The sequence below is a fragment of the Poeciliopsis prolifica genome, unplaced genomic scaffold, assembly GCF_027474105.1.
Source record: "Poeciliopsis prolifica strain line A6 unplaced genomic scaffold, Auburn_PproV2 SCAFFOLD005, whole genome shotgun sequence".
Taxonomy (NCBI): domain Eukaryota; kingdom Metazoa; phylum Chordata; class Actinopteri; order Cyprinodontiformes; family Poeciliidae; genus Poeciliopsis; species Poeciliopsis prolifica.
Window position 1 is genome coordinate 1985403 of NW_026562380.1, and position 12099 is coordinate 1997501.

The 12099-nt window shown below is 39.5% G+C and overlaps 1 protein-coding gene across 5 annotated transcripts in view; it reads left to right on the forward strand.

The window, feature by feature from the left end:
- LOC129359553 (regulating synaptic membrane exocytosis protein 1-like) overlaps positions 1 to 10625 on the forward strand; it is a 69290-nt gene extending 58665 nt beyond the window's left edge. For 2 of the 5 annotated variants that reach the window (XM_055029195.1, XM_055029196.1), the window contains 11 exons: positions 89 to 154; positions 1800 to 1894; positions 2329 to 2447; positions 3550 to 3710; positions 4877 to 5091; positions 5491 to 5523; positions 7103 to 7268; positions 8108 to 8220; positions 8329 to 8430; positions 8530 to 8669; positions 9394 to 10625. In XM_055029195.1, the coding sequence (XP_054885170.1) occupies positions 89 to 154; positions 1800 to 1894; positions 2329 to 2447; positions 3550 to 3710; positions 4877 to 5091; positions 5491 to 5523; positions 7103 to 7268; positions 8108 to 8220; positions 8329 to 8430; positions 8530 to 8669; positions 9394 to 9609 (1426 nt within the window). In that variant the 3' untranslated portion in view covers positions 9610 to 10625. Of the gene's footprint in view, positions 1 to 88; positions 155 to 1799; positions 1895 to 2328; positions 2448 to 3549; positions 3711 to 4876; positions 5092 to 5490; positions 5569 to 7102; positions 7269 to 8107; positions 8221 to 8328; positions 8431 to 8529; positions 8670 to 9393 lie in introns of all 5 variants that reach the window. The other 3 variants (XM_055029191.1, XM_055029193.1, XM_055029194.1) reach the window with 2 other exon arrangements.
- Positions 10626 to 12099: the final 1474 nt, after the last annotated feature.

The window sequence follows — 12099 nt, forward strand, 5'->3', positions numbered from 1 at the left end:
TTTAAATCTTTCTCCCATCCACACATCCATCCGTTCATGTTTTTATTCTTTTTTGTGTTGTTTCCTTTGCTCGTCTGCCATTCCCCAGGCAGCTTCGGACCCTGGGTGCCCCTGAATGTCAGACTCTCGGCAGGAAGCGGTCTGACAGCGGCAGGTAAGACATGTACTGTGGATTCAGCACATGTCAGAAATGGTCAGAGACAGGACGAGCCCACCCCTCCAACAGCACCACCAGTTTGAAACAAGCAACTTCTGGAGGTGGCTGGGACACTTTCTGTCTTTTCTGAGTGGAAGTGGTGACCTGGATGAATAAGTTCAGATGTCAAGCCTGTACTGCTGGTTTATTTGACTTGTAAATCATTTCAGTTTATTCACTTCAATGCCAATTTGCAACTATTTTAATTTCACTTTACAAAAAAGAATGAAATTAAACTTGATCATGCAACATATATAAAGTCAATTACATACATTTTACTTTGATCATAGAAGTTAAACAGTGAAGTTCAATTCATTATTGAAGTATTTTAGAGGTAAATACGAAGCTATGTGTCAGACAGCTGAAGGTAGGCCCAGTCTAAGTTTTCCTCTAGAGTCTAGACGTCTGCTGTCTTTGCTATTTATGGGAAATTCAAGTAAAATACAAGATGACATACTATAGAAATCTAAAATATTTTTGTGTCATGTATTCAATTAATCAAGTTTATTTGTATGACATATTTCAGCAACAAGGCATTACCTTCTGTTCGAAAATACTCTTTGAAACTATTTGAGATTTGTAACCTTTTGTGAGTTATGTGGAAATGCAACAATTATTTATTTTTTCATTTTTTGGTGAAAAAGCAGCCAAAGTTTTTGAACATTCTGTAAAAAGCATGGAGTACAAGACTGATCTTAAATGAAAAGGAAAATGTACAGACATTGTCTATATGGTCAAAAAATTGTGGTGTTGTCAAATTATGTAAGAGCCTGGTTTAAAATTTTATCTTCTATTCACCTATGTTTTGTCATTTTAACAAAACTTATGTCTTTACTTTTTATTGCTCATTCAAAGCATTCCCATAAAACCTCATGGATTGAGTACAAAGTGTAATTTTAGGAGACTTGGGCTTTTTCATGTAAACTCTTGAGTGCTGTGTATGTCACTGTGTGGCTATTGTTTTTAAACCTCATTACAAAACTTTACATACGATCTCATTCAACATTTTTAAGCATTATTATTTTTTCTTCTTCTTTTTCTCCGTTCCATTCTTGTTTTGCATGCTGCTGCTTAAAGATTGCAGGGTTTGTATGGCATTTGTGTGATTGTGCACTACTGACTGACCGTAAAGTTTGAGCCACAGTGCTGGGCGCCATGCTGCAAGGTTCTTGAGGCTCGGTTGGCCTGCTGTGAGCGGAGACGTGTTATCTGAAAGAGAACTGGTCTGAAATTTTCTAACGAGGGGATGGATGTTGCTGCTGTTGTTTTTCTGTCTTTTTGTGGACATTCTTGTTTGTATGTCTGGTTTTGTAAATGTTTTGGTGTTGTTTCTCCCCCCCAACTCATGAACAAGCTTCACCTTTTCCATTGTGAAGATGATGGTGTTGACAAAAGTGTTTTTCTTGTTTTGTTTATTTTATCTCTTACCTGCAGCTGCATTGTTGGGATTTTTACCTAGTTTTCTGTTTTTCTGCTACTCCTCTGCCTAGACTGCATAACTTTTCCTCAACTTTCCTCCTTTTTATCATCGTGGCCTGTATTCATTCTTCTACTCTTTCTTTGTCTCCCTGTCTGCTGTGACTCTCGTGTGGCTTTACGTTAGGGGCCATTTGCACAGTGGTGCATCTCTTTCCTCGGCGGCACGGAGAGTGAGGCAGCTCCCACAGCTTCCACCTCAGAGCAGCTCTGTAGAACAAGGTACGAGAAAAGACGCGCTGCAATATCTCAGTTCGACCAAGAAAACATTGGTGTAGTTTGCTCAGATTTAGTTTTCTGTCCGGTGAAAAGCTTCATTTTGGTCTCATCTGATCCAAGCACCTTCTTCCCCCAACGTGGCCTGTGATACACTTTTAAGTTCACCAAACATGTGTAAAAGAGTCAAAGCAACACTCCAGGTTTGTTTTTGATGAGAATATAATCAAAAATGTTTTTTTTTCTTCAAATATTCACTCATTTGGAATGCTAAGCCTTAAATACTTTCTAAAAAGGTAGAAAAGTTTGGAAAAGTTCAAGAATTATCAATACTCCTGCAGTGTCAATGTCACCCTTAAGAAGTAGGGGGGAAAAGGATAACGTTGAACTATATAGTTCAATAGCAGTTAATAATTTTTTTGTGTTTTCTGCCCATGCAGCCCTTGTAGCAGAGGAGCGTGTTCGTCAGCTCCAGATGAGGGTTCATTCTAACCGGGTTTCAGCTGCCACTACCTCCAGCCAACAGGACTTGGACCGAGCCCTCAAGAACAAACGAGAGGTCAGTAGTTTCTGTTTTGTTGTGCTTCACTGTAGGTGTGAAGATACTCTCATATTCCACACAGCTGGCATTCTGAGATCCTAAACGGTAGCGATATGGTAAAGGAGTCGATGTGCTGGTTTGTGTAAAATGGGAAAAAGTTTAAATGCTTCTATTTGCAGCCCAGCTTAGATTTTCTTACATTTTGAAGCACTATTGGTAGACTCACTCATTTAAATTGCAAATTGAGATACAGAGATGTGACTTCTGTCATTCCCTGTTTGTTTATGGAGTGCCACTGCTGCCAGAATTCTGTTTGACCTGAGGCTCAGTGTAAAATAGTTCAAGAGTAAATGGAAGTAGCATCTCCATAAATGTATTCTGTGTGTAGAATAAATCACTTTTGTGGCTGCTGTATTAAAAATGGCTGTTATTTTCAAAGTGAAAATTGGCTGTAGTTTAAATGTTCATGCAGAGGTACCTCTGAATCTGGCAGGTCTGGTGGCTACTTAAAATTATGTTTGTTTATATTGATAATCAGCCTTATATTTTGCCTTAAATTTGTTGTATCCAAACTTTTTGACACAAACAACTATTAGTTATCTCTTGCTTTTCAAGACAAGTTTAAGAAATATAATCCTGTTTACTCCCAAAGAAAATTTTAAGTAAAAAAAAAACTAACTATGGTTCATAAAAGATGAATTCTTTGTTAGTTTGGAAATTCCTTTTTTTTTTTGAAAGACCAGTGAAAACTTTACCTCATAAATAATTTTTACCTTTATGTGCAATAAACATCTAAGTTGAAAAAAACAAATTCATACCCTTCTTGAATTGGGGTTAATTGCTTCTCAAAATCATTTTGCAAATGTCCCTAGAATCGCACTTTGAACACCCTGTTAAAAATATATAATAGCTGATGAAACGTTTAGCATTAGCATAGTTGGTTTCTATCCTAATTTAAGTTCTTGTATCAAACTAAAAGAGCATTTTTTTTTCAAACTAAATTCTGCCTTTACATCAGTCAGCTTGTCAGATCAGAATTGTCACAATTTAACATCACTTTTCCCCTTGTATCTGAAGTTTGGAATATTTCTTTGCCTCCTTTAATGCGTTCGTCCTGCAGCTCTACAAGGACCAGCGGAGAAGCAGTGAAAATGTTTCCCATAAGTCCTCAGACAGTGATGTCAGTGACGTGTCAGCCATCTCTCGAACCAGCAGTGCCTCTCGCATCAGTAGCACCAGCTACATGTCCATCCAGTCGGAGAGACCCCGGGGACGTTTCAGGTACGCATACACACACCGACATACTTGGCCATCAACCTATTCAACCAGGGTTTGGATAAGTGCTTGAAATCCACCCAGACTGAGGAACAGCCTCCTTTTTAAGCTTTCTCAGTCAGTTTAAGTCCAGACTGAAAACACATCTATTCAGCACCAATTAAAGAGAAAATGTAAAGGGGGGAAGAAAATGCTGCAGCTGAAATTAAGTATTGTTTTGGTTTTTATTCATATATTCATATTATTAGTTTTTGGTGTTTTTAATTTTATTTTCTGTTTGATCATTTTTTTTTTGTTTGTTGTGAAGCAGTCTGGTCAGCTGAGGCTGTTGGAAATGTGATGTATAAATAAAGTTTGACTTGATTTTAATCCTTTCATTTCAGTCAGGTATTTTCATAGTTTATAGTGATTGATTTCTGTATACAGTCCTTATTAGTGCATCCTACTCAAACTGTACAATGTGTAATGAAATACAATATAATATTTGATTAAATACCTAATTTTGGAAAGTTTTATTTACAGTTCACACCAAATATTTTCATATGTCCAATGAAAAGAATTTTTTTTTTCTCACTGTCTGAAGTTAATTCAGATTAAACTTTTCTTGTTTTAGGTCTGATGCAATTACCACAGTTATTTCTATTTGCTAAAAATCAGAAAACTTAGAGAAAACATTTTCCATAGTGTTTTTTTTTTATCTTCTTTGTATATTTGTTTAAGCTTTTAATTTGAGCCGCAAGGTACTTTACCTTAACACGATTCATTTTGATTGTTTTACTGCAATAAATATTCATTGTTCCTTGTGGCTCAATAGCTTATTGATCTGTGTAACTGAAATAAATGTTGGCTTATGTTTCATGTCAAACAGTATTATCAAAATTGGGGGATTTTTTTTTAAATTAGTGTTTTGTTCTCAGACCAGTCAGATAGAATAGGTGTGTTAGAGAGACATTTTGAAACTTAATATTTTGCTAGATTTCATTTACTTTCTTCCTGCAGCAGAATCTAAATTACCATCATGAGATATTATCAATAAGATTAATAAATGGCATGATATGATAGTGAATTGAAACGGTCATTTTTAGTTCATTAGTATTTCTTTTATTTTCAAAGTTGAATTTAGTTGGTCAAGGTGTAGGAACCCTGTCTGTTTCTGAAATGTCACCCATCAGTCGAGCTCTTCGTGCGTCGGGCCGCCACATGCTGAAGAGCACCAGCGTGAGCGGTGAGATCTACGGCATGGAGCACGCCGACGGCAGCCAGTCGGATACGGCCCTCGGGAGTCTGGGCAGCGGGATCAAGAAACGGCGCTCCAGTCTGAGCCAACGGGTCGTTGCCATCCTGCCGTCGAGACGGAGCCGGAGTACTTCACAGCTCAGCCCGACAGGTAAGACGAAAAGCAAATCAGGAGATGGAAATGAGGGTTCTCCAGTTTCATCTCCTTGTTTTAATTTGACTTGCCAAGGATTATGAACTTCTGTTTAGTAATCAGGATTGAGTGCAGCTGCATGACAATGTGAACGTTTGAAGAACTTGGTACAGATGTAATGTCGTTGATTTGTACAAGAAAAGGACGTTTTTTTGAGGCCATTTTTAAACAAATGTAGATTCAAAGATGATCAATGTCAACACGTTATTAAAAACAAGTTATTCTCCTTTCTTTTAAAGCATTATTTTTTGTCAATTAAAGGATGATGAGAGTGGTCACCAAATCACAAGGAAAAACCCAAATAACTGTTGGAGTGTTGTTGTTTATTGCTCTTGTTGTTGTTCTGTGTTATTTCAGAGGCAGCGGGTAAGGCGGCGGACAGACAGAAAGGTAAAGCAAAAGGAAGGAAGTCCAACCACAGGAAGTTTAGAAATAGTTGAGTAGAAGTAGTAGCTGAGATGGGATGATGTTTATGGGAACTTGGGGTTTATAAGATCATCATAAATACAGCATAGTCCCATGGTGCATGCAATGGACATTTAGAAATTGAAATAAAATCAGTTTTTTCTGAGACTTCCTGGAAATGCACTGTAAAAACATAAAGTCTTATCAATTAGCTTTGGTGTAGTTTCTAGTGCAAATATCTTAGTACACTTGAAATAAGACAAAACTGACTTACAAGTAACTTTTTAGCACAGTATACAAAGGCAAAATGTCTTATGAGTGAAGTAATCTGCCAATTAGAGCAAGTACTTTATCATCAATATGAAGGAATATTGACCTAAAACAAGCCTTTAGCTAAAGAGTTACTTTTAAGTTGGTCTTGTCTCATTTAAAGTTTATTAAGATGTTTGCACTAGAAACTAGACCCAAATAACTAAGATTTTGTGTTTTTTCAGTGTGGGTGTTAGACGTTATTGACTTAGTGTTATTAACAAAGCGTGTAAACAAAGATAGCCATGGAAACATTGAGCACTTGCAAAAGCTGATATGTACCTAGAAAGAACCTCCTGGTCTCTGTCTCTGGCACGCTCCCTTAGCCCATCCTCCTCTCGCATCTCCGTTCTGTTCTCCAGTCTTTTAAAAGTATTCACACGCGTCGATCTTCCTCATCTTTTGTCATGACCACATTTCACTTTGAGATTTTATGTGGCAGACAAAACGCACATAGTATATACATGTAATGTGAAATTTAAAATTTTGCAAGGATTTACTTTTGAAAAACTTGTGTCCAGGGTGTATCCCACCTCTCTCTCATTGACCCAGTTTAAATAAGTAGGTTAGAAAATGGATGGATCTGTCATTTTTCTTGCACTTTGTTTTTGTCTACCTCATAAAAACCCAATAGCATACATTATTGTTTGTATAGTTTTAATGAAAAAATGACAAAGGTCACAGGGTGTAAATACCTTTGCAATGTTCTGTACAAGAGTTAAACTTGAGTCAATTCAATCTGATCTTTTTGGATTGAAATACTAACTAAATCCGAGAGACTTGAAAGCAGATTTTTTTAAGTGAACTTTTTTTCCCCAACAATTTTTTTTCCCCCACCCCTTTATTTATTTATTCCTGCTAAGCATCCATCTGGAATGACTGAGCCCCTGTTTTAGTTTTCTTTTTTTAATCTCCATTCAGTGACCTTATCAATAAAGTTAACAAAAGGGAAGAAGGAAATGATTCAAAGACTTTTTCTGTGTTGGTGAGGTCACGAGGGGAATTTTTTTGCATGGGCTAGTCTGCCTGAAGAAAAGCTCAGCCTCAAGTTATCAGGCTTTTTCAAATGCATTTCTGTAATAAAGTTATAAAAAAAAAGGAGCTGTTAATGCCTAAACCTTTGTTGGGTTTCTGCTGGGTGGAAACACATGTTTGGTTTGGTGTTGGCCGGATGTGGCCAGAGGCCTGATAACTGATGCGAGTCTAAGTGTAAAGACGCTCCCGGATTAAAAGCTTCTCTCTGTGTTTGCCACAGAGGCGCCGACAGGGAAAAAGGTCAGCAAGGCGGGTAGCAGCACCATCCAGAGGAGCGTGGAGACCGGGATGGCGGTGGAGTTTCCCCGAGGAGGATCAGCCATGAACCGCCAGGCCAGCAGGGAGTCCACTGATGGCAGCATGAACAGCTACAGCTCTGAGGGGAAGTACGTCCGCATGCACGCCCATACACACACACACACACACGCACACACACACACACACACACACACACACACAAAGTCACAAAGTAGCAACATTTTTGAAAATTCTGATATAAATTTCTGAACTTTTTTCGACTTTTCTGACACAATCTGAAAAAAATAATTGATTTCAGCATTAGTCTGGAGAAGAAATTATTAATCAGGAAAATTATTTTGTTCTGGACTTTAAACACCTCCCCTTTTCTAGAGTCTGTACCTTTCCTTTTGTTGATATTTCTTTTCTTCGTTCCGTTCCTCTTTTCCTCATATTGCCTTCTGTATTTCCTTCCTATCTTTGTTCTTTCTTTCCTTCTCTTTTCCTTCCTTTTTTCCTTATTTACATCCTTCCTTCTTTTATTCCTACATTCCTTTTCTTTTGTTTCTCCCTTTCTTATCTATGTTTTTTTTGGTCAGCTGCCTCCTTCTTTTATCCCACCTTTGTTCTTCTATCCTTTTGTCTTCATATCATCTTTCCTTGCATCCATTGTTGTTGTTCTCTTTGATCCTCCCATGTGTTCTTATGTCTTTATTTTTTGTATTTTTCCTTTCTTGTCTTTTCCCTCTTCTATGACCGTCCCTCTGACTGCATTTCCTTTAGTCATTCTTCCTTTTTTCTTTCCTTGTTTCATTCCCTTCTTTCCTGTTGTCCTATCTCTTTTTCATTCTTTCTTCTTTGCTTCTTCTCAGGTTCCATGTTTAAATCCTGACTGCCATAGATTTGTAGTAAAACTTTGAATTTTAATCGTTAAAATGTCGTGTTTGACAGTTGGACCTGGTGGATAAATCCTGTTTGCATGTTTCAGTTTGATCTTCTCAGGGATGCGATTGGGAGCCGACAGCCAGTTCAGCGACTTCCTGGACGGATTGGGTCCCGGTCAGCTGGTTGGCCGCCAAACGTTGGCGACGCCTGCAATGGGTGAGTCAGGGTCTGACTGCAGCAAGAGGGTCTCCAAGAGAGTCTTAGTGACAGGACTTCATAAGCAGTTTTTGGAAGAGTTTGTCTGTATCTGCTACTCCTCAACAGGTGATGTTCAGATCGGGTTGATGAATAAGAAAGGTCAGCTGGAGGTCGAGGTGATCAGGGCGCGAGGCCTTACCTCTAAACCAGGCTCCAAATCCCTCCCAGGTAACAATAACTCTAAAATTCAGGCTGATGCAGCTTGCCTCTGCTCATCTTTTCTCCCTCCTAACTTCTTTTTCTTTTTGCTTGTTTCATTCTGCCCAGCTCCTTACGTCAAGGTCTACCTGCTGGAAAACGGAACATGTAAAGCCAAAAAGAAAACCAAGATTGCACGCAAGACCCTGGAGCCGCTCTACCAGCAGCACTTGCTCTTTGAAGAAAGTCCTCAGGGCAAAGTGCTTCAGGTAACGGTCGATGTTGTCGTAGATTTACTTCAAGAATCTCCAAAGCTGCCTTAATTTCTCTTCAATCTAACTGATTCTTTACTTATAAAATTATTTTGTTTTTTAGAATTTAATGTTTTAATGTCAGTGATACATTTTGCACTTTTACTACTTTGCAAAATGATTCACACCCCTCAAACATTTTTACACTTGTTGTTGCTCTCTCTCATAAAGATTCAATAAAAACTGTATATTGTGGAGTGAAATATTCTTATAAGTTGGTGATTTATTAGCTTTAGATTAGCTGCGTTTCCTTGGACCTTAAAATAGAATAAATTTGCTTAATGGAAATTCGACCATTTAAAAAAAAATCTGTAAAAAGTTGTTGCGCTGGAATGAGGTGTTTTTTTTTCTGGCAGTATTTTGCGAAACTGCAACAGAAATACTTTTTCACATCATACAAGTCATGTGATCAACAATTATTACAGGTAGAAAAGATGAGGAAGACAACAGGAAGTGGTAGGAAGACGGTAGCACAGCATGTTTTTTAATGATTTATCACATGAACAAACTTATTTACGTATCATTTTAATTGCATTCCTTATTAAATCTAAACACAGCAATTGGAAAATTGTGTTTCTGGCCTCTTGTAGGTGTTAACCTACAACAGGCTGATTCTATCACTCTGTGTTTTTTAATGTGTGTGTGTGTTCAGCTTTTTCTGACTCTGCGCCTCTCTGTTCAGGTGATAGTGTGGGGCGACTATGGACGATTGGACCACAAATGTTTCATGGGTGTAGCACAGATCCTGCTGGAGGAGCTGGACCTCTCAAGCACGGTGATTGGCTGGTACAAACTGTTTCCACCGTCCTCACTGGTGGACCCTACATTAGCTCCGCTCACGCGGCTGGCGTCTCAGACGTCGCTGGACTCAGGACCACCGCCCGGCGTTCGGTCCTAGTGACCAAGTGGCGAACGCTCACCCCAAAACAGTCCTGACACGATCAGAGAATGGACCACAGCTGCTGGACCACGCCTGAGCAGAGGGCGCAGATGCAGCCCGAGTTCGCCACCGGGGAGACGCCCTCGGGGGAATCAACGAGAAACCAGACGGAGAGCCAGGGAACAAGAGAGAGAAACGAGAGAGGGAGAGACAGAACTAGCCAATCAAATGCTTAGCTGGAGTCTGACAATCACGTCTCACACCTTCCCCTTTCCTCCTCCTTCTTCCATCTTTTGTTTTCAGCGTCTTTGCCTTCTTTGTTTTCTTCTCTGAGCTGTGGAGGTTTCTGTCCAACCTTATCTTTTCTTTTGTTTCTCCCTGATTTCAAGCGCGGTCTTTGCAGGAGCATCCTGTCAAGGTGGTGCTCCGCAGCCAATCAGAGCACTGCGTTATCTTCCGTCTTAAGAGAAGCAAACTGTTGGAGTTTCATGCAACTGTTTGCAGAGGTTGCTTGTTGACTCTGCGGATCTTAACTTTAGGGGCTGCAGTTTGACACAGAATGGTAATCGTTTGGGAGAGGCAGCACATTCGCATGTTATTAAAAATGAAAAGAAGCACAAGAAGAAAAGCTTGACTCATTCGTTCAGGAAGACTCATAGAGAGTTTTCGGTCTGTAAGAGAAAACATTGGCCAAATAATTTATCCCCTTTTCATTTCCAGCCGTCATTACTGTTTGGGTTTCACCTGCAGTTCAGATTGGTACCACTAGGTGCAGACTCCCTCTGTATATTTGTACGTTTGGTTTTGCGAGCAGTGCCGAACAAAACGGTCACTCCAGCTCGAACTTGCCTTTTTCACCCATCCAACAAACTCTCCTCCCTCTTTACCCCCCTGCCCACCAACTCCACCCCCTGGTGGAGGGAGCAGCATGACTCGGGGGACGCCACCCCGCCCCAATCCCCCTGCCCCGCCCGGCCTGGCCCCAAGCTGCATGCACGTTTCTTTCATTTCCGTTCGTTCTGTTTTTTTTTTTTTTTTTTTTTTTTTTTACGTTGTTCTCTACCTTTTTTTGTGAAGTTGAAAGACGAGACTAAAACTGAACCGAAGCAATTCTCAAAAAACAAAAGCCGAAAAGGAAAAAAAAAAAAAAACAATAATAAAAAAAAGACTAGACTATGTGTGTTAGTTCCACATACTTTTAGGCCAGCTTGTATGTTGCATGTTCTTGTACAGTTTGCTCGTACTGAATATGAATACAGAGAAAAGCCAAGCCATCCCCGTCCCCGACAGGAGCGGACCAATAAGAAGCGCGGCGAGGATTTGGGGGGGCGGGATCAGCTGCACTCAGGCCACGCCTACCGCGCTGGGTCGAAATATTTACACGAGACAGTCTCCGGGAAAATCGTCTTTGTTGAGTTTTTCTTTTTTTCTTTTCCTCCAACCCAATGAACAACAACAGTGCTGTTCTGTAGTACTGAGCATTCTTGAGCCCCTGTAGGCATCTAAACTAGTTTCAGACAGTCGGGGCTAGAGGCAGAGATATAGAATGTGTGTAACAGCTAAATGTATATGAAGTATCATTATGAGTTTGACAGAAATTATAAAGATATAGCTATATGAATATAAAAGAGTGTATCTGACTGCACATACTAATCAGAACAAGCGACTTGAACTAAGGATCCGATCAGATCAAACATCGCAGACACACAAACATTCCCTGGTTTTGTTGAGAGGAATTTACTTCTGGTGCTTGAGCCGCTGAGCGGTGCTGAGCCACAAGGGGGTGGTAATAGGCCTTTATTCTGGATCCGTTTGCAGGAGAAATAAAAAAAAAATATGATAAAAAAAGAAGTAGACCCAATTATCTTAAATCACCCCCTTCCCTGTTTTCTGACTATGGTCTTGAATGGACTTCTGAACCGATGAGAAATCTAGTTTTGCAGACATATTTTGCAGACGTTTTCGTTCATCCTTGGCGGTGTGGCCGACTGCCCTTTCCTTTGTCAGTATTACTTCAGGAATACTGATTGTTTACAGCCCATGGTTCCCAAACCACGATTCTTGATGAAAGACAAAGTATTCACTGCAACAGTTCTTGTTTGTATAACAGATGTGGCTCTACTGATGTGTATGTTTTATATTCAAGAGTTCATTTTTATTATTTACAAATAAAAGACTGTGTGGAAGAAGAGCCTGGCCTTCTTTAATCATCGGCGTCTCAAGCTATTGAGAAGCAGCAGAGATAATTTTACATGTTATCAGGTTGATTTTGTTACATTCTGATGTTTTTTGTCAATGTTGGCATCTGTACAGATTTGTAAAAAGCAGAGTACATTTCTTATTCCAACATTATTGCATATTCTGTTTTGCTACTGTGACCACATTGAGTTTTCTGTAACTTTTTGCAGGATTGGAGAGAACCGACAGAGGGATCTCTGACAGTCTCCAGATTGTCGTGTTTTCTCTTTTGCCCTCTTCAGTTCAGATCAACCAGCTGATTTTCTCCAG